Source organism: Leptosomus discolor, chromosome 1 (assembly GCF_034619465.1).
Source record: "Leptosomus discolor isolate bLepDis1 chromosome 1, bLepDis1.hap2, whole genome shotgun sequence".
Classification (NCBI taxonomy): domain Eukaryota; kingdom Metazoa; phylum Chordata; class Aves; order Leptosomiformes; family Leptosomidae; genus Leptosomus; species Leptosomus discolor.
The window spans coordinates 162,220,188-162,241,323 of record NC_141391.1 but is presented as its reverse complement, the minus strand read 5'-3'; the positions used below and the strand labels follow the sequence as shown (position 1 = coordinate 162,241,323).

Sequence of the window (21,136 nt, the reverse complement as noted above, 5' to 3'; positions counted from 1 at the left end):
GACATGGATGACCATAGCGCCAAGGGTTTGCTTAAGAACCGACGCAGCGTTTGCTTGAGGGGCTGGGGTGTGTGCAGCTGCACCGGCTCCCGGTGTAGGCGAGGGAGTGACCGTTTCTTTGCAGAAATTTGCCGTTACTGACCATGACTTCCCTGGAGCAAACACCAACGGAGTCGGTTGATCAGCCCTTGGAGTTGTTCTAACAGAGGGAGATAAGCACTGCTACTCCTGCCGGGTCACAAAAAATGAGTGCCAGCTTTGAGCAGGTAAGTGCCCCGTTATCAAGTGGCATTTAAAAAAAATAAAGAAATATGTTCTTGCACCTGCCGCTCCCCCGCTGTGCTCATACACCGCTTGCCAGTGATTCTGGTGAGAAAGGTCCTGTTGCTCCCCCAAAGCTTACTGCTTCCCTGCACCGGCTTCCCAGTGCTAGCAAGAAGTGCTGCGGTGTATCCGACGGCACCAGGGTCCTGCAGGCAGCGAGCCACCAAAATAGTATTTTTATTTCAGTGTCTGTAGTGAACAAGAGCCGTTCTGGGAGAGCCATCTTCCCAAGCTTTTTGTTGTTTTTCTTTTTAAAGCGTTTTACTGGAAACGTGAATGAAACAAAGGAAATACCCAACAATGCTCTGAACAGCTGGATATTCTACCGCTATTTTTCTTTGCGAGAGTAAAAGTTAGATGAAAGAGCCTGGGGTTGGGCAATACCCATACAATGGCTGCTCGTGCTGATTTGAGCAGTCGCTGTGGCTGCAAAGAAGGTCCCGCTGACAGGTGGAAGGAGAAAATAACTGGAAAGAGCACGTGGAGCGCTCTGACATGCTGCTGCCCCTTCTGGTCCGTGGATCAGGGGTGCCTCGTGCTCCTGCCCTGAGGGTGAGGTGTGCTGCTCGTGGCCCACACGTCTGTTTGGGGACAAGGCCATCGTCACAGCTGCTGCGTGTGCGTTTGTGTAGCTGCGTAAGGACTTTTCCCCCGTTTGATTTGGGAGCGCCTGCTTTTTAGGGTGGATGGTACTTGACGGTTGGAAGTTCAATTCTTTGACGCTCAGCCACAAGTGTCTTTAAAGCAGTTGTGTTTAAACAAAGTGAACAGTAACAAATACGCTAATTTAAATGCGGGTGGTGTTAATCAACGCTTAATGTGCAAAGTTAAAAGCAGTTAAAAAAGTGAAAAGCAAAAGGCAACAGGTGTGATCGACTTGTTCTTTTGAAGTCACCTTCAAGCATATAAAGAACTGAGCTTAAAAAAAAAAAGTGGCGTCTGGAGAAATGGGGCAGTCCAGAAGGACTTGTCCCATTCCTGGTGAGAGTCTTTGAGTGATCGGCCTGGGGTTTTGGTCTCGGTTGCCCTGTGATGGTAAATACCTGAGCAAGGGCCTCTTGCAGCCCGTTCTCGAAGCAAGTGGTATGACCTAAATGCAGAACTACCAGCGGTGAAGCACACCATGGTTCAGTCCCTGACCACAGAAACACCTTATTCTCCGAATCGTTCACACCTTCTGAACCAGGGTCCGTCTGACTGTCCATTTGCCGTCTCTCCTCTGTCAGCATTCAGCAGCCTCCCCATCCACCCCCCTTCGAACGAGGACAAGGCGGTGGGGAACACGTCCTCTCTTGAGTTGCTTTTCCACTGGTCAGAGAGCTTGTGGTGGCTGTAACGTTTCAGCTGCTAAGGTAGAAAAGAAAAAAATGCCATGACGGATCTTGCCTGAATTGCAGGCGGTGAGGAAAACGCTCGTTGTCCTACCTGCCCACCTGGATTTTGGGAAATCCATCCCTGCAAGTAGTGCCATTTCCAGAATATCCTCCTTCTGGGTGGAACCTCTGAGCCAGAGGTGGAGAGGGAAAGGGGAGGCGGATGCAAATGGAGAAAGGGTTAGCAAAGGCCACAGGGGCTGTGAGCGCTCCCTGCCAGGCCGGCTGAAACGCAGGCAGCAGAGGGGTGCCAACGCTCCGCAGGTAGCTGGTGAGGTCATGGTGGGCTGAGAAAGAGCAGCAACAAGTTGGCCGCTGCCTCCAGCCCTCCTCACAACTGCCCCTTCCTCCAGAGGGTGTCGTTCTGAAACACCCCCTCTCCTCACCCTAAAAACGGAGCTGAAGCAGGAGAACGTGCTGTCCTGCTGCGCTGGGTGGTACCTCCAGGTAGGAGGACCACGAGCTCCACATGAAGACAGCTGCAGGGCCGGGAGCTTCCATTTTGAATCACAGAGAACGATTATTTGACCGAGGTTTTTTCTTTTCTGTCTTTTTAGCACCTGGAAGAGAGTGTGAAGCACACTGCAAATTAAATAGGATTTTGCAGCAACACTCAGGGCAGGGAATTCCTCTAAGTGACTTAACATTTTTCTTTTTTTTTTCCTAAAGGTTTATTCCAAAGCATGCTTGGCCCATTTACCTTGTAGTACCTGCTAACGGCTCAAAAAATGAGGGCACGTACAAGCACCAGCCAAAAGGGAGAAAGAAAAAGGGATTTAAGCGCCTTTATTGCTAGTTTTTGCCGTGGTAGGTACTTTCAAACCGCCTGCTTCCCCATTTACCCCCCGGTGCCACCCCGCCGGCTAGAGGTGGGTGACAGAGGAGGAGAGGAGGCTGCGCGGGCCCCGCTGCCGCCATTGTTTTAAGTTAAAAAAAATAAAAAAGGACCCGTGAGAGCGGGAAGGGGCTGGGGCGGCGGAGGCGCAGCAGCACCGCCGCCATGCCGAGGGTCTGCCTGGGCGGGCTTCCCCTCCCTTCCCTTCCCTTCCCTTCCCGCTCCCCCGCCCGCCGCTGGTCCCTGGCCCCCATCGCCGTCCCCCGGGCTGGGGGGGTGCTGGCGAACGGCGCCGGGTCCCCCCCTCACGGCGGAAGGGGGGGGGGGGGGGTAGTGGTAGAGCCCCCGCCCTCGCACCGCCCGCTGCGCGGCCCCTTGAACGGGCGGCGCCTGCGCGCGCCCCCCCCCCCCCTTAGCAACCGCCTCCCCTCCGCCACGGGGGAGGGTCACGCGCGGCCGCGGCGGGAGGGGGCGCGCGGGCGTGCGCGAGCCGCCGGCGGCACGAGGAGGGCGGGGCGGGGGGGGCAGGGGGCGGGGCGGCGCGGGCGGGCGGGATTATTATGGGCTGTGGGCGCCGCCGCCGCCGCCGCCGCTGAGGAGCAAGATGGAGCTGTCTGCAGTGGGGGAGCGCGTCTTCGCCGCCGAGTCCATCATCAAGCGGCGCATCCGAAAGGTGAGGGGCCGACCGGCCCCGGGGTGGCGGGGCGGTCGCGGGACCCCCCTCGCCGCTCGCTGCCGGGCCCCGTCCGCGCCGCTCGCCGGCCCGCCGGGCCCCCCGCCTCACTCCCCCTCTCTCCCCTTCCCCCGTGTGTTGCAGGGGCGCATCGAGTACCTGGTGAAATGGAAAGGCTGGGCCATCAAGTGAGTGTATCCCGCTGGGGGGGGCTCGCCCGCGCCGCCCCGCGGGGGGCCGCCCCCGGGGCTGCGGGGGTGGAGGGGAGAGACGGGACGGGATGGGGTGAGATGGGATGGGGGGGGGGGGAGGGAGGTCTCTGCGTACGGCTGTGGGGGGGGTTTGGGCGCTAACCCCTCCGCTTGTGTGTCCCCGTGTCCCCCCCCCGCTGCCCGCGCCCCGGCAGGTACAGCACCTGGGAACCCGAGGAGAACATCCTGGACTCCCGCCTCATCGCCGCCTTCGAGCAGAAGTGAGTGCTCATCCCCCACCGCGGGCTGGGGGGCTGCAGCAGGTTTGGCTTCGGGTGGGTGAGTGAGCGGGAAAGGGCGTCTCAGGCGCTTTTTTTTTTTTTTTTTTTTAAACTTGTATACTTCTGTTTCTCCCTTTGGGAAAAGTTTTAACTTCTTGATAAATTTGGCTCCCTAAAGGGAACGAGAGCGTGAGCTGTATGGGCCCAAGAAGAGAGGACCTAAGCCTAAAACTTTTCTCCTGAAGGTAACTCTTATTTAAATAACTTAGGCCTAGCCAAATGTCTCTTAAACCTTGCTGGTGTGTGCCCTTGGAAGGGCTGGACTTTCAAGTGACTTGTGCCTGCTGCTTGGCTCTGGGAACGTGGGGACAACCCGACACGGAATGGGTGGGGGGTAGAGATGCAGAAGCATGTGAGGGGGGAGTGTGTGCGTGTGCGACGCGTGGCCCAGCAGGACGGTCGGTACACGCAGATGTGCACAGTGAGGCTGCAATCTCTCTTTCCACTATCCTCTCCTTCTTTACGGCCTTCTGCTGCCGCAGTGGAGAGCTAGCCAGCCTCGCTCCCTTTGCCATCAGCAGCCTATTCCATCCAGCCTGTGCCCTGCAACTTAGCAGCATGCTGAGCAATTGGGCAGCTGTGGCGGGAATCCCGCTGCCGCTTGTGCTCCTCCGGTTGTGCTTCAGCATGTAGGTGCTCCATGGGAGTTTCATGAAGGGTTCATGTTTTGATCTGTAAACTGTAGGCTTGTTTCACTTTTTTGGGGGGAGTGGGGGGGGGGGGGGGGGGAGGAGGAGGAGGAGTGTTTCACCTCTGTGTAGGATAGCAGCTGAAGTTTCCAGTTCCCCTCTGATAGACCCAGCATCTCTGCAAGAAGAGATGTTGTTGTAGCATCTCTGCTTGCTTGCGGTGAAGAACGAGGAAGATAGTCCCTGGTGCTGCACCCTTCTATTTTTTCTTTTACTTTATTTTTTTAATTAAGAAATCTGCATGACTGCTGTGCGAGCTCTGTGGGTTTATTAGTTTAAAGACAAAACTCCTTGCTTTGCTCCCCTCTTTCCCCCCTTCCTCTCCAACTATCTCAGTCTCAAACTTCAAATGAACGTAGAAACAACCCTTCTTTGTATGATTAAGACAGATGAGCGAGTTCACAGCTTCCCTGGTTTTGATCTGGTATAAAGCCCTGGAACAGCTAGGGTGGACCCTGTGGTAAGGTATCACTATCACTAAGTCATCCTATGGCTTTGGGCAAGTCATTTAGCCTTTGTGCATGTTTCCCCATCTGTGAAACAGGTTAATACTTTTCTTTGCCTGACAGCGGTTGGAGCTTTACTCAAGTCAGTGTAGCACTTTAACTGTGTGAGCACCAGAAAGAGCGGTGAGGGGTACTGTATCACCTCTCCTCTGCTTTAAGAGGACGAAACGAAGCAGACAGAAGAAATGCAGGAACAGGCGTGCTCTGATGCCCCAAGTAAAACCCAGGGGACCGTGGTAATCCTCAGAAAGTCCTGCTGATGGAACCACTCTTCTCCCTCACTGCCTGTTTTTCTGCTAACCGTTTTCTGTGTCTGCAGACTGAGAACTACAAACATAACTGATATGTGCCACCTCTTACACTTTATTCAGGGAAACTAGACTGGTTGGTTTTTCTCTTTCTGGCAGTCATGCATTAAATGAAACCCTTGTGTTTAGGTTTCCAACAATGCAGAGAAACACTTAAAGGGAAACCACCAGCTTAAAATAGTTCTCTGCTTGAATTAAAAAACAGTGGTATTTGTAACACCTGACGTTGTGCAGTGTGGTGGAGAAGTGTTTATGCTGTGCTTTTAATGTTACTCTGTGTAATCAGTTTCTTTTCATTTTGATTTTGAACGTGGTAAGGCAGAATCAATTGCCAATTTTTCACATTTAAAAAACCAAAGCCAACCCCCAAACTCAAAAATAAAACCCACTCATTCCTCCTCTTCTCCCCTTGCCCTTTAAAACCCCCCTAAACTTGGAACCTGAATTATTCAACAGCATCCTTTGAATCACATCCCTGACACGTTTCTGTGGCACATCTTCCTTCTGCCAGCTTCTCGAACGCTACTGAAAACCTGTAGGTTTGCGGAGCTGGCTTGCTACTTTGTAGGAGATGGATCGCAATAGGGAGCGAGATGAGCTCCCCTGAAGGCTGGTGCCACGTTGTGGGAGAGGCTGGCAGGGCAGAGTGCTGCCACTTGCCGTTTTTCTGTGACTATGGATCCTACCCTAAAAATAACACCCCAGGCCAGGCAGCAAGAAGTAACTCTATCTTAGCGAGCCCTATCTTGAACTTGTTTGAGCTCTGTTCAGGCAAACCACGAGCAACGCAACTGCAGCTAGAAATGCGACAGGGACCGGCATGGTAGTTGACATCGCATGCAGGTCTCGGTCGATTCTTCTGCCCTGCCCAAAATGGGGGTTTGACCTCTGCCAGCCCTGCAGCACCGGTGCTGCTGCGGGAGGAGTGGGATTTGGTTCTGCCTCGTGCATCGCTGACGATGTTTTTGGTTCCTTCAGCTGCAGAATCTCTTGCCAGTGAGAATTTCAGAAGCAGGGGAAGAAATTTGATTCTTGTATCCCAGAGGGAGCCTTTGGAGTTGGCAGTTAGAACAATATTCTTTTTGAACTGTTAACTGAACAGATTAGGCCTGGATGCAGTGATGTTTAAGCAGGAGTCTGGCCTAGGACTACTTTGGGAGACTAGTCTGGCCTCGACTCGGTGGCTTGCTAGAATTTTGCACGTGTATCAGTGCTTAAACTTAGGCTCCTGAGTCTCCAGTAAGGCATTAGTGCCCTGATAGGCTGCTCACTCCCCTGGCTTGTGTGGGTGTTTTAGTTTGCAGTTGGGGCTAGGTTTATCCCAGGATTAGTTCTCAAAAGCTGCAGATAGGCACCCCGGGGGATTTTCAGAAAGCATTCCTACAGGTTAGTGGCCCACGCCTTTGGAAAATCTTTGAAAAGCTGCGTCTTTGGCCACCTGCTGCCTTTGTAAGCCAGGCTCCTGTCGCTGAGAGCTCTCTTAACACTTGCTCTTTTGATCCGACTGCAAAGGGAAATTGCAGTCCAGGCTTTGTAATACCACTGTCAAGATGGCCAGTGTTGAAAGTGACCCGTGCAAACTTCAACTGCAAAGTTTTGGGCAGGAAATGGGTCTTTATCCTCTGCATACTAGGGGCAAACTTTCCCACAGCTGAGATCAAGCTTGGCGGGAGGTTGTAATTCTTGGGAGGCTGCTGGTATGCTGCAAGCTCTGGACCGAGTGTATGGGAAGCAGAGTCTGTGGTCTGAAACGGGCAGCGCTGTACGTAAGGCTCTTACCTTACTACGTAGGTGGCTGGCAGAAGTCCTTGAGGACAGGCCCTTCAGCTGCAGGTCAGAATGGAAGCTTGTGCGAGGTTAGCAAAAGACATAGCGCGTGCTATAGTGATCTTCCTCTTTTTCCACTGCTCAGTTTGCTCTTTTTATTTTGCTCTTCCCCCGGCACTCTGCTGTGTGGAATGTAAAACTTGCCAACTAATCTAATAAAGTCTAGCAAGTGCTATTAAGAGACAGGGCTGCAAGCTCAGTGGGTGGCTAGCAAAGCCCCCGAGTTGGGGTGGCTGTAAATACTCAGGTGAAAAGACTGGAGAAGGTTAATGGGAAGGAAGAAGTAAGGGAGAGTAGAGTAAAAGACAGCCTTAGTGGGAGAGGGGGGAAGAAGGGGTCGAGCAGCGTGGTTTTCTGTCACTTTGCCCTTCCTTGAACTCTAAAGTTGGAGTTTGGAGTTGGGTTTCTTTTGATCTCCTCCCTGTTCGTAAATTATCCCTGAGCGGTTTGAAAACAGACCGTTCCCCTTTGTAGCATTTTGTTCTCCATCCAGTAGGGAAACTTTAGTTTATGGCAGTGTTGCTTGGGAGAACTGTGCTATGAACTGCCTTGCTGTTGCCTTGTCACTTGGAAGACTGCAGAAGAAAGAGGGCGATAAAAAGGCAGAATGGCAGCCAAAAAGGGGAAAGAAGAGCTCTTGCGAATGCTGTTTGGAGCAAGGACTGTGGGAATGCAGGTGGAGAATAAAAGACAAAGCAGAACGAGTAATTTATGAGAGAGTAGCGCTACTATGGTGCAGCAGCACCACTGGAAATGACTTGATTTTGAAATAATTAACTAGAAATCTGTTGCCTTAGAAGGTCTCTTTTTTGGTCTTTTTTTTTTTTTTCTTCCAAATTGCAGAGGTTTTGATACAAATCAGGTAAGAGAGGCTTTTCTAAGCACGTGTCCGTGTACGTGCTTGTGTGCCTCTGCGTTAAGGGAATGAATGAACAAATATGCTTGCTGGGCCTCGGGGGACATTTATTCAGAAATAGTAGGGAATGAGGGAGATATACTAGTTCCCAGGGGCAATGAGGGAGAGCTGTACAAGCTAAATAAAGGTGATACATATCCCAAAAGGGAAGAGGGGGGAAGGGAAGCAATGCTAGCAATTGGCTTGCTCTCGTGACAGAGCACTGCAGCAAGCCTCCAGAAGCTGCATCCTGATGTAGGCTGAGCTGTAAGCAGAGAGTGAATTACTTCGTATACATGCCGAGTACCTCTTCAGCAGTGAGCAAATCCTGCAGGTGAAAACAGCAAAACCTGGAGACGTAGTTTCCTTTTGGAAAACTTCCGAGCTAAGTAGCAAATTGCAGTGACACAGCTGAAAGGATTAAATGGGTTTGTTTTTCAAAGAACTTTTGCTCATATGGCTTGTGAGTGTGATCCAGGAATGAAGCTGTAGCAGGGAGAACTGCGTTTCCAACAGATAAAACTGAATACTGAGCTCTTTCCAAACCGGAGGTAGCAAGTTACTTAATGTAAAGTTGGAAGGAGGAGAAGGAGAGCCCAGAAAATGTGCTGTCCTCTGCAGGGAAGAGACTTGAGTTTGTGTAGTTGATGCCCAGATAAACCTGATCCTGTGGTAGGAATACTGAGCTTCACAAGTGAGAGAGCTCTGGGGGCTGGTCTCAGATAAAGCATCTGATAGTATTTTTCTTGAAACCTTACCTTGAGCTTGTTTTTCCAGGTAAGCTGAATATTTGCATGTTGCTCTTTGGAACTTATCTTGAAGCTGGTTGCTGGGGATAGCAGTGTAGCACCTGGGGGGGACACTGTTGGGTCCCAGCTTACCCTCTCTCTTAATAATCTGGCCAAAGAGATCGGTGCTGCATGTAGTCTGCCTGGAGACTACCGAAACTGAAATGTAATAAATGCAGGGAGCTGAAACATGAGTTAAGAGACAGCTTCAGCCTTGAGGAAGTGCCCCAGAAGTAACTGGAAACGTAGACACATAGCAAGTAAAGGAGACCTAGTGGTTGTGGCACACTGGAAAAGTCCTAACCGTGGAACAGGGCTCTGCGCTAGCCTCTGTGTAAGCACAAAACCAAGGCAGGTGTCCCTGTCAAAACAGGATGGGAGCTGATTAATGTGCACAGGCTGAGAAAGTAAAATCAGCAGGACTGTGGAAGTGGCTGGGCAGTGACCATCTCAGCGTTATTGCTTTTCTTTGGTGGTTGATGGAAAGCTTTGCTGAGGGATTTTGGGGTGTATAAGGCAACTGTGGGTGTTTGTAACTAGTTCCCCCAGACTCGGAGGAGACCACCTTCTTTCTTACACGGGTGGTGGAAGGCAGCACTGTGGGCAGGCGGCAATCAGACTCGACTCGGGGCAGAACCCCTCCCTCTGAGGGGTGATTACAGTGTAGGGAATTAATCTAGAAGTCATGCAGTGTTGGCAGCAGGAGAGGCCCTGAAAGATGCCTGTGTCTATCCACTGAAGCTGTGGATCAAGGATTTTTACTGGTGCATCTGTCTGTACCCTCTTCTCTGGCTTCCCTGTCCTGCGTTTTGGAACGGGACATTGTGTTGCACTTTGCCCTCAGCTGAGCAGTGGTAAATTGGCGAGAAGCCCAAAGCATAAGAGCCAGCGGTGCTAGAATGGCTGACTGTGATGGGGAAGAGGGGAAAAGGAAGAATAAAGTTGTTAATCCAGGCTGTGCTGGTAGGTAATGTCAAAAAGCAAACTGTAGCTTGTCCTGGTGTCTGCCATCTGCTTCAGGGACCTGAGCAGAGAGGGAGCAAGCACAGCCCTCGATGTGCATCTGTCTGTGGCTGTGACCTCCGGACAGGGTCTGCAGGGTCTCTTAAGTTGTGGATCACTGGGAAGGGATGGGGAGAGTTGATACGTGGCACAGGGAGTTCCTTGGTGCTGTTGCTGTGCTCCAGCTTGTAGGATGCCTGGGACAGGAACTGTGTCTAACTATTCATTTTCTGAACAGTTTTGGGGTATGGAGTAGTGTGCGAGGCTGAGCAAAGAGAAACTAGCTGGACACTAGGATGCTTCTTGCAACAGCAGGACATGTTGGTGTTTGTCTGTGCTGGGGATGCTTCCCTCTAGCTGCGTGAAACAGCCTTGTACCACCCAGGGTTAATGTGGAGAGTAGCTGTGCCTGCCTTGGCAGTCGTGTTACCCGTCCCTGTTTCTTTGTCAGTTGGCTAATACAAATTCTAGAGGCCCTGATTCAGCTGTGAGCCTTCAGTCTGCGTTTTCACCTACAGCTGGGGAAGGAGGCCTCATCTTTGCAGTCCTTTTAAAGCCAGGATACAAGTAGTACTGAAGGGCATGATCATCCAGCATTACCCAGGGAGGAACAAAATGTCTTAACGTCTCTGTTCTCTGCTCGTTCAGGATCTTCTGTGGTTCCCATGGGGATGCCGGTGGGAGAAGAGGGGCACACTGGGTGACAGCAAAGCTCTGGGGATGTGGGGCCAGGGCTTTGAGCTTACTGTGCAAGAGCTGGCCTGGGCCCCTCGCTTAGATCTGTTAGATCCCTGCCTTTACACGCACGGATTTTCCCCCAGGCATTTCTCTGGTAGGAGGCACAGCCTGCAGGGTGACAAAGGAGATGGTGTTGGAGAGCTTAAGCTCTTAGTTGGCAAGAAGCCATCCCGATCTTGGCCTGTGCTAGGGGGTAAGGGGATGGAAAAGTTGGGGAGGAAAAGCAGCTGTTTTCTAGCACTGCAGTTCTTGTTGTGCCCACGAGGTGGGGGAAGCTGCTCGCTAGATGGGCAATCAAGGGGGCTCGCCTGTCCCCTCCAGGCCTGGGTCACTTCTGCCTGTGACCGCTGCTGTGAGGCAGTAAGGAGCGGGTTGCTTTGGGCAAGGAGCAGGGTGCAGGTGGGAGGCTGAGCTCCGCAAGCAACTGTGTTCTCACAAGGTGTCATGTAAGAATACACTCTGGGTTTCCATGTCCACAGGGTCTTCAGGTCATACTGCCTCCACTTATCAACAAAACTGTTCCTGCTGCCAGAGGACGTTCCTGTCTTTGGTGCATGAATCAGGGCAGGTTTTGGCACTATCTCCAAGCACCAGAAGAGCTTAAAAGTCTTGTTCTCCTGCCCTGGCTCTCAGGGAGGGCTGGCACTGAGCAGCTGAACCAATGCTGTTCCTGCCCTGTTTCATTAGTAGCTTTCAAACAAGTGTGGTGTTCAAAAGGACAAAGCAATCTCTTCGTTGGGATGCAGTTAAACTTGACTTGAATTCCAGCTGGCCTAGTGTCTGGTTTTAAACACTGGACCTTGCTCCCACAGCAGAGGAAGGGTAAACCGTTTCTTTGTGGTCTCTAGTTAAAATTGAGCTTCAGATCTCTGTATTTCTTGTCTTTAGCTAAGACAGCTTTGTCAGACCACCCTCACCCACCTCCATCTGTGTTCCTCAGGACCACCTTCTACCATGCTTTCCAGAGCAGATGAGTTTGGTTGTGGGAGGGGAAGAGAATTGAATGCATTACTTTTCTTCTCCCCCTTGTCTCCTGCTCATTTCATAGAGGACCTGATACAGTCCCCTGTCATGGGACTAGTACCTAATTTTGCATGCTAACTCACACTAACAGCCCCAGTGCCTAGGAGGACTCTTGGCTGTTTGGCTGATGGGGGAGGGTTGTGCACATTGGCTGATGATGACAGAGGGGGTCCTTGGAAACCATTAGCCGTAACCCTGAAACATGGCTGGAGGGTGTGTCAACAGGGGCACGGCCTAGGGAGTCATTAGCTGCCCAAAAAGGATGTAGGCGGTGCCCCTTGCACTAGTCCATAGGTGTGTATGTGTGCTTGTTGTTGATGAGGGTATAAATGTGACACGGCATTGCTCATAAGCGCGTGTCTTGAGGTGAGCAACGCCCAATTTGAGATTTGGCTGCGCTTAGGCTGCCTCTCTGACCCTGTTTTTTTTTCTCTCTCCCCACCACCGCAGGCTCGGGCCCAAGCGGAGGCCCTCCACATTGGGGATGTACACTTTTCTGTCAAGCCTGGTTCTAGCACCTCCTCTCCCAAGCTCCACTCCAGCGCCGCGGTGCACCGGCTCAAGAAAGACATCCGGCGATGCCACCGCATGTCCCGGCGCCCCTTGCCCCGTCCGGACCCCCAGAACGGCGGGAGCGTGGGCAGCGGGGCTGGCATCCGTCCTCCTGTCTCTCCTTTCTCGGAAACCGTCCGCATCATCAACCGTAAGGTGAAACCCCGTGAGCCCAAGCGCAGCCGCATCATCCTCAACCTTAAGGTCATTGACAAAGGTGGGAAGCCGGCCAACGGGGCTGGGGGCCTGGCTCGGCCCAAGATCCCGTCCCGAAACCGCGTCATTGGCAAGAGCAAAAAGTTCAGCGAGAGCGTCCTCCGCACCCAGATCCGCCACATGAAGTTCGGCGCCTTTTCGCTCTACAATAAGCCGTCCGCTGCGCCTGCCCCCTCTCTGGAGGGCAAAGGGGAGGCCGAAGGCTCCCAGGCAGCCTCCTGTGGGCTCATTATGGGCTCCACCCCTTATGATGCCCCCAGCTCCAGCTCCTCTGGCTGCCCATCACCCGCCCCCCACTCCTCCTCTGACCCAGATGATTCCCCTCCGAAGCTGCTCCCCGAGACCCTCAGCCCAGCCATCCCCGACTGGCGTGAGTCGGAGGTCCTCGACCTCTCGATCCCACCCGAGTCAGCCGCCACCAGCAAGCGTTCTCCGCCGGGAGGGTGCAGTGGGGGGCAGACACCCTCCTTGTCCCTCTCCTCGTCTGACCCGGAGCAGGAGGCCGGCGACTGGCGTCCCGAGATGTCCCCTTGCTCTAACGTGGTGGTCACGGATGTCACCAGCAACCTCCTCACCGTCACCATCAAGGAGTTCTGCAACGCGGAGGATTTTGAGAAGGTGGCGGCGGGCGGCGGCGGTGGAGGAGGCAGCAAGTGAGCAGCCAGGTTTCCCCCCCCCCGCTCCAGGGGCGTGGGGGGAGCTCTACCTGCGAGAAGTCGTGGTGCGAATGGCTGTCCTTAGTTCTCTCCTTCTCCCTTTGGCTGTCCCTCTGCCCTCACTGCCACCCTTCCTCCTTTCCCCCTGCCCACTCCCTCTTGCCTGGCGGCTGGAGTGTGTCAGTGGCGGGGAGCAGGGGCACCTACTGTTCCTGGGTGTCGCTGCCACTGGGAGGAGGCAGGGAGGGTCGTGGTGGGGCTGGGGAGTGGTTGTTTGTCCTTGAATGTGGTGTTGTCCAACGGGCGGTGGAACCTTTGGGTATGAGGGAAGGGTAAGCGTGTGCCTGTGGGGGTGGTGGGGGAGGTGCTCTTCCTCCTTCTTCCCCTTCCATCTTTGACAAAAACTGAAGAGGAGCTCCAGACCTTTGAGGGGAAGATGGAAGAGGATTGGAGCCCTCGCCCACAACCCCCAGGCCTTTTCCCACAATGTGCATGCAGTCTCTTCCATTCCTACATTTCTCCATTGCCATGACTCTGATCCTGCCATCCTGCCCCTTCTTGGCATGCAGCCTGGATCTGCCCTCTCCTGTGCTGTCCTCGTGGCATCCAGGTGCCCCCAGAGCGAGGGGGAAAGGGACAGGTGAAGCGTCATGCCTGGAAGGTGCTTGAGACAAAGCTGGAGCGGTGGGGGGTGCCCCGTGCAGCATACGCCCCCATATTGGCTTCCCCTTTCCTTTGACTATTGGTGCTACCTTGGCAGTTGTATGGGCGCTTTCAGGTGCCCTGGTCCCTCCTCCTGCATCTTCCAACTTGCTCAGCAGGGGGAAGGGAAGAAAAGGGGAGTCTGCTTCTGGCCCAGATCTTCCTCCTGGTGTTCATCACTTGCACTTGCTTGGGGGAGAGGGCATGAAATGCCCTTCCCCAGCCTTTCTGTGGTGGAAGTGGGAGTGGGCCATGCATCCATCCTTCAGCTTGGGGGAAGATAACGCTGACAGCGTGAAGCTGCCCCAGCCGGGTGAGGCTGGTTTCCCGCCTTGCGCATAAGCTTCCCCCGACCCTTTTTGCTTCCCCCCACTCCCTTGGAGGGAGGGAGGGCTGCTAAGGCGGGTGGTTCGCTGTTTCTGCTTCCTTCAGTCTCCCCTGCTCTCCCTTCCCTGTGGTGGATGGCCCGGAAGAGGGTTCCCCTCTGTGTTTTCAGCATCTGAAACAGCCCTTACAACTGTCAGCCAAAGGTGCTAATAAGAAATAACGGTCTCTCTCACATCATATGCATGTGCACTGGATCTCTCCCCCTAGAGCTCATGAGCTGATCTAGAAATTCCTTCTCTTCCCCCCCCTAGCAAGTAGGAGCGAGCAAGACTGCAGCTTGCTGTACGTTACTCACAGCTCCCTCTTTCCCCGACCACCCTTGTTCACATCCAAAATAAGCTCGCTCTTTTGCCTGCCATTTCTGTGTGGGTCCTAAGCTTCACAGTGAGATGCTATTCCTGTGCTCTCCCTTCTCCCCCTACTCGCACAGGACTCAGCCTGTAGGGGCAAGGGAAAGAGGTGCTGATCAATTGGTGGGAGAGCCTCACCCTCTCAGCCCTCTCCCTGGTTTTTGGGATAGGGCAGAGGGGTGTCACTTCTACATAACATGCTGCAGAGGTGAAAAGGGTGGAAAAAATTCCCCATGCCAGGGCTCACCTACTTACAAACCTGCCCTGGGTGGGTGAACACGAGTGGAATTGGCCCCTCTGGTGCTTCCACATGAGGATGCTCGGGAGCTGCCGGCTCCAAGGAGTGCTCTCGTGTGGAGTAGTGATTTTGTGGTTGCAGTGGTCTGAGGGTAGAAGGAAGGCGGTTTGTGGGAGAGAGGTAATATTTGTCTGCCCAAGAGGAGTCGTTGGGGCGGTAAAGGGATAGACCAGCTTCTGACCTTAATTAGGGCTTCTGGGCCCAGAGCTTGTCTTTTCCCTGCCTCCAGCGCCTGGGTTGGTGTAATAAAACCTTTGCTGCCCTCCCCACAAGCCTTGCCTCGCAGCCGGTGGCGTTCAGAGCTGTGGAGCACGGCGAATTCAGACCAGTTGCGGTTGGATGTCCGTGCAGATGGTCCGAGGGGGATTCCAGGTGCTGTTAGCACCACCCTTTGCACACCTCTTTCTTTTTCTTTCCTTGATTAAAGAGCTTAGTGGACTCTTTGGGGATGTGGTTGCATTCACAGCTGAAGCTAGGGGCAGGGAGAAAGAGACTTCCCTGATCCATTCACAAAGCTAAGGCTTCCTATAACTTGTTGGACTTGTGTGCGTGTCTGTATTAATACCTGCCTGTATTTTTGTGTCTTTTTTTTTTTTTTTTCTTTTTTGCATCTTTCCTGTGCCTGGCACACCCGGGGATCCCTTGTTTTAGCATAGCCTATCCATTTGTCTGCAGCTTCAAAGATGAGCAGTTTGTAGGCATAGGGAAAAGCTCGCTCTTAAGGAAACAGCGAGGAGATTCTTCTCTTTTTTTTTTTTTTTCTTTTTCTTTTCCCCCCCCGTCTCAATGAGAAATACTCTGTGGCTGTGAAATAAGAGGAGCTTCTTTGTGGGGTGGATGCAAACTGGCCAGTCACTTTAGGTTGTTGAGTTACTGTTTGGTGCGTATGTGGTGATGTGTTTTGTTTCGTGGTGTTGAGGTTCTGGAAAAAAAAAAAAATTTGAAGCGTTTAAGTGGGAGATAAAAGGGAACTTTAATAGGAAACTCTTGATGTGTTTTGGCCAAGATGTGTTTGCTTGGCAAAATTCTTTTCCCTAGTGTCTCTTGTATGGTGTTCTTTGGGGGCCGGGGGCAGGAATTGTTTAATTGAAGGGGTTTTGCCTTTCTCCAGAGTGACAAGCAAGGGGACTGTCTGTGAAGAGCAAAACAGTGGGTCATTGTAGGGATACTCCGTGAGGACCTTCTTCCTGTGGTGAGGAGATGCGGGGACTTGTTGTGGCAGAGGAACTCGTGCAGGAGATCCTCTTTGTGGAGGAAGAAAGGAGCATGATCCGGCTTGCAGACACAGCTCGACTGCTTGTGTGACAAATCTCTCCCTGGGTGGGTCACCAGGTGGGAACCAAACCCTGAACCTCTGGATCCGAAATGAGGATCCTGTGCTGTTTCGAGTTAGAGGTTTGCTAACTTGAATGCAGCAGCAGCCTCAAGTTCCCTCAGGTGGACAAGCCACTTGAGGCTGACTAACCTACCTTCGTATTCACGTGGGTTATGCTCCTTCTTCTGGATTTTTGCCCTTGCTCCTTAATGGAGATGGGAAAGAAGATCCCGCCGTGCCCTTTAAAAAGGGCATGGGGTTGAGGGAGGAGTTTATTTGAAAGTATCCCTCTCCCTTCCCCATAACCCCTGGAAAAAAGAAAAGAAGCAAAAACAGGGAAATATTCTCTGTGTCTGTGCCATGTTTGTTCTCTTGTCGTCGTGTTTTTAGAGGAGATTTTATGATGGAGTGGAAAAAGTGAAATGATTAGTTTTGCATAAAAAAAGAAAAGTTTAAAAAAAATTTCTACAGGAAGAGAGAGAGAGAGAGAGTTTAAAATGAATAATAAATGCAGTGATTGCACAAACTGTAGTGGTATTAGATGGTCCTTAGAGGAAAGAGTATTTTGTAGTATCGAAGTATGTATGTCTGGGATGGTGTTTGGCTTGCTTGAACTGGAGGGAAAGGCATTCTGAGACTAAGCAGCGATCTCTGAGCTGAAAAGGCAAGTTGCATGTTGGAGGAACCCTGTCTACAAACCCTTCCCGTCCTTGCCTCCCAAGTGTTGGAGTGAGTTCCCTTCCCTCCCATACCTCTCCTGTGAGCTAAGGTGGAGTCTCCAAGTGGTTTTTCCGGCCGAGCGGCCCTCAGAAATGGCCGGTCGCGTTCTGCCAGAACGTGGATCGGGCCACCAACATGGAAACAGTTGACTGACTTTGCATGCACAGCAAGCTGCTAAGATTTTGGGGTTGGCATGTACCTTTCCTGCCAAGTCACTGTCTTTTCTTCCCTCCCACATATCCAAGCAGGATTAAGCATGGTGGGCTTATCTCCTGGGAAGCAGATATGCCTCTCCTCCTTAGGGTCTCTTAGCTTCTTCCAGCATCAGGTGGGGAGTGGCATTTCTCCGTATAGGATTCACCACATCAGGACACAGAACCGAGTCCCATCTGTGTGTAGCCTGGCATCCCATCTCTGGCAGTAGTCAGATCTTCAGAGGCAGGTGAGAGAGCTGCCTCGTGTGCTCTGAAGGTGTTGCCGAATGAGGTGTACCCTCTCCGTGAGGCCAGCGAATGCTGGAGGTTTTGGTGTGGGGAGGGGAGAGGAGTGCCTTGGCGGGACCGTGCTCGAGTAGGACTGCCTTCTGCTCCGGCTTCCTGCGGGGTGGCGGGGAAAGAGTTGCCTGAATGTTGCTTCAAAGTGAGGAGGCAGCTCTTGCGTGCTGGCTTCCCCATCCGAGATGTCTCTGCTGGGTGTTCATCTGGTGCATGGGAGTGACTGCAGGGAAGAGGGAAGCCACCAGATGTTGGAACAGAAGGTGGCAGGCAGGGGACGCTAGGACAGCTTTTCTTGTCTGGACTTCTCTGGTGCCCTTGGCTTTGCGGTGGCAGGTGACGGATGTCTCGATGCCTCCCATAGCCTGGGCTGCTCTTGGGAACTTATTCTCCTCTCTCTGCCCATCGAGCTCTGTCAGTGCTTCCCACAGCCTTCAGCTTGGAGCGGCAGCCTCCTGTCTTGTGCTCTCTTTTTTTCTCGCTGAGCAGAGCGGGATTGGGGAGGTGTGAAGCTAATGAGATGCTGCTTTTGGGATGGAAAACAGAGAAACAGAGTGTGGCGAGCAGGCCCAGCTGTGGTGAGCCACTGCTTGGTTTCTGTTTTCAAAAAAGAAAGGGAGCATTTCTCTGCATCTCCCCATACTGAAGTTCCCAGGGAGATTTTATGATATAAACAGAACACAAAACAAAAAAACAAAAAAACAAAAAAAAACCAACCACAATCCTGCTTTTTACCAAGTAGGAGCTGTCTCTGAGCTGAGTCTTCCTAGGGATTTCACTCCCTTTCCCAGCCCCTCTTTGTAGAGGAGGTTTCAGCAGCTCCCAGCGTTTGGAGATGATCACCTTCCTGGGGACCTCCTGGCAGAAAGAGGTTGCCATGTTGAAGGATAGTGTCCCGAGTCCCCCACGCTTCTGCCTGCCCCAGGTCGTGGCATTAGTGGGGCTGCTCGGGAGCAGGCCCTTCTTCCCAGGGAGGTGTAACAAACCTGGAGCGCGTGTCTGGCTAAGTGCTTATTTTTCCCCTTGCCTCCTTCCCCACCTTCTGACAAGACCTTTTCCTCCTTGCCTGGCGCATCCTTTTACTCCAATGTCGCTTGCTTTTGCTGCATTTTTCAATTGCCCAATAATCGTGCGAGAGCTGGGATCTTATTTACTTTTTATATATAAATATATAAATATAAAAGGACCCCTCCCTTCTTTTCCCCCCCGTCTCACCCACCACCCTGCGTGCAGCCTTCCTGCCCTCCGCCCCGAAGGCGCTGTGCTATAGAGGGTTCATTCGGGGCTGGGGATTCGGTGCCTCCCGGGTTCTGTTCCTCCTCGGTTTGCCGTGGCCTTTCTGCCAGCTGCGTCGCTGCCCTGTGCCTCGTCTCCCTCGTGCGAAGGGGGTGGTGGGTGGAGGGGACCATCCTGCTGAGGGTGCTGGCAGCCCAACTCCCGCGGCGTTTGCACAGCGCCGGAGGAGCGCCGAGTATTGCTTCAGAAATCCCCCTCTCCCTGTCCGTGCTTCCTTCCCTCGGTAACTCCAGGAAGCCTCTTCATTTCATCAATGCTTTGGGGTTGAGCGAATCAGTGGCTTTATTTTCTTTTCTTGCTTCTGGTTTTTTTTTTTAGGTTTCTCCCCAGAATGCGATGTGTATCGTTTCTTTTTGGGGGTGTAGATGGGAGGAGATGTTGGAGTCTGTCTCCGTCCTCACCTTTGCCCTTCCGTCCCCTACTTCTCTCCCCTTTCGATGCTGTCCTGTGTCAGACTGACGTGGCTAGTGGGGTTTGCACCCTTGTCCGTGCAGGGCCAACGGCCTTGGCACCGGCAGCTTTGCCTGTGTTCCGCATGGTGCATCTGAGGTGCCCTGTGTCCCACCTGCCTCGCTTGTAAGGATGTTGCAGGGCCCCCGAGTTCTTCTTTCTCCCTTTCTTTAAATCTCTCCTTCTGGGAGCGAAGGGAGGCGTAATCAGTTTGCCCTTCGTGTGGCGGTTGGCTGCCTCTGGCAGCTCTTCTCTCCCTTCCAGCTTCTCTGCAGTGGGAAACAAAATGTCTCCAGGACCGTCTGAAAGCACGGTCCTTGGGGTGAGGGTGCCTCCGCCTCGGGTGAGCGCTGTGCTCTGAGCCCTCTTCCCTCTGGGCACCCATCTGAGAGTGCCAGCAGGGGCGGCACTCGAGGTGGAGGAGCCGGGATTGCCCCCTGCGCTCCCGGGCTGAGCGGAGCAGGGAAGCGGGCAGCAAGCACCGTGCTGCGGCGCAGGGAAGAAGCGAGGTGACAGGAGAGCGGCGAGGCGCGGTCAGGGTGACGCCCGCTTTGGCAGCAGCTCAGAAAATCGATCTGGCGAGGGGGAAGGGGCATGGTGAGGACGAGCAGCTTGAAGTGTTAATTCCCGCTGCAGGGCCTCGGTTCTTGACTTCGTTCCTTCTTCAGCCGAGCGTTTGGAGCTTGCGCTTCAACAGGAGCGCGGCTGGGTGCGTCAAAGCACTTTGTGGCGCTTCGGGGCCTCGTAGGACTAGCAGGGCCTTCATGTGCTCCCGAGCAGCCCCCCGCCACGGCTGAGCCCCGCTTGCCGGGGGTGCTGAGGGTTTCCTTCTGAGCAGGTGGGTGCTTTTTCACAGGTGGGTTGCTCTTTCGCTGTCCCGAAGGGAGCCTGCTGCTTCCAGCCCCCTGGCTGCAAAGGGGGAGGTAGTCTTAGGTCAAGTTTTCAAACAGAAAAGAAAATTCACTGTGGTGACTTTTTTTTTAAGAAAAAAGTTGTCATGCCCCCGCCTCCCCCGAGCTAATCGACTTGGTGTGCTGTCCTCTCCTCCTCTTCTCCTCTCCCCTGCCATTAAGCCTTGTACGCCCTGTAAGAATAGAGGAGACTCTCTATTTTGGGCTATTTTTTTCCCCCCTCGTTTGTTTTCTTTTTGGATAGAAAGTTGTCCGGTGGTGGAGGACAGGGGCCTGCCTCATTTGTTCCTTCCTTTCACCTTCCCCAGTGCCAAGCTTAGGCTCAAATCCTGCAGATTCCTGCAAATACTGAACTTCAAGCAGGCGAGTTACCCCACTGAGCTTTGTGGTACTTGGTGCTTCAGATTCTGCCTGTGCTTGAGTTTTGGCAGCATCAGAGCCTTATCCTTTCTCTTAGAGAAGGTCAGACCTAACTCCTAGAGCGCTGATGGTTCTGGTGCAACCCATCTGTCTCTTTATTTCCCCTCACTTGGCATACAGAGTGAAGGTGGTAATTTTTTTTTAATTTAAAATAAACCTAAATATGTATCTTGTAATTTTTTTATTTTTTAAAAAAATGCATTTAAGGATTGTGCACGGATGAATTGTATATCTATATATTTTTTTTTGTCTTGCAATTTTCATTTTAAATATAGTGTTTGTTCGGTTTTTGTTTTGTTTTTTAATCCAGTTCCCAGCTGGCTAAACTCTGTCTAGAGCGGATGGGTGGGAGGCGTAGCGACTGGAGGGGTGATTGAATCACCCCTTCCCCTGGCGCTTCCCACAAGAAAATGGTTTGCTCCAGGTTTGGGGGTGGGGGTTGTGCTAATTACTCTTGTATTCTTGTACATTTTGTTCTTTCTGCTGCTCTTGAATATTGTATCAATGCCAGAAATGGGGAGTTAAAATTTAAAAAAAAAAAAAAAAATTAAAAAAAATAACCCCAATAAATTGTTACATTCCAAAACCTGTTGTCTTCTCTTCCCTGGGTGGGCTGTGACCTGCTCTGGGCGTAAGTGACCTGCGGAGCTGCTGGTGGGAATACTGAAACACCTGCCCTAAGTCAGCATCGATCAGCTCTGCTGTCAAATATGAACACGCTTAGTACCTTATCACGTGCCGTGGGTCAGTTCTGGTTTGGGTCTTCAGACCTTTCTGGATACAGAGAAGCTCTGGCAAAGCTCTCCTGTAATGCAGCGGGCAGGGGAGGGCACTTGGGCAGGCCAGCCTGTAGCAA

General features: G+C 52.7%; 1 protein-coding gene across 1 annotated transcript; it reads left to right on the top strand.

Moving 5' to 3' along the window:
• The first annotated feature begins 3,136 nt into the window (after positions 1-3,136).
• On the top strand, positions 3,137-19,697 carry CBX6 (chromobox 6). Its single transcript, XM_086461694.1, is given in 6 exon segments — positions 3,137-3,205; positions 3,350-3,393; positions 3,612-3,677; positions 3,856-3,922; positions 11,964-12,946; positions 19,586-19,697. Coding segments are annotated over 6 exon segments (1,341 nt in total).
• The last annotated feature ends 1,439 nt before the right edge of the window (positions 19,698-21,136 follow it).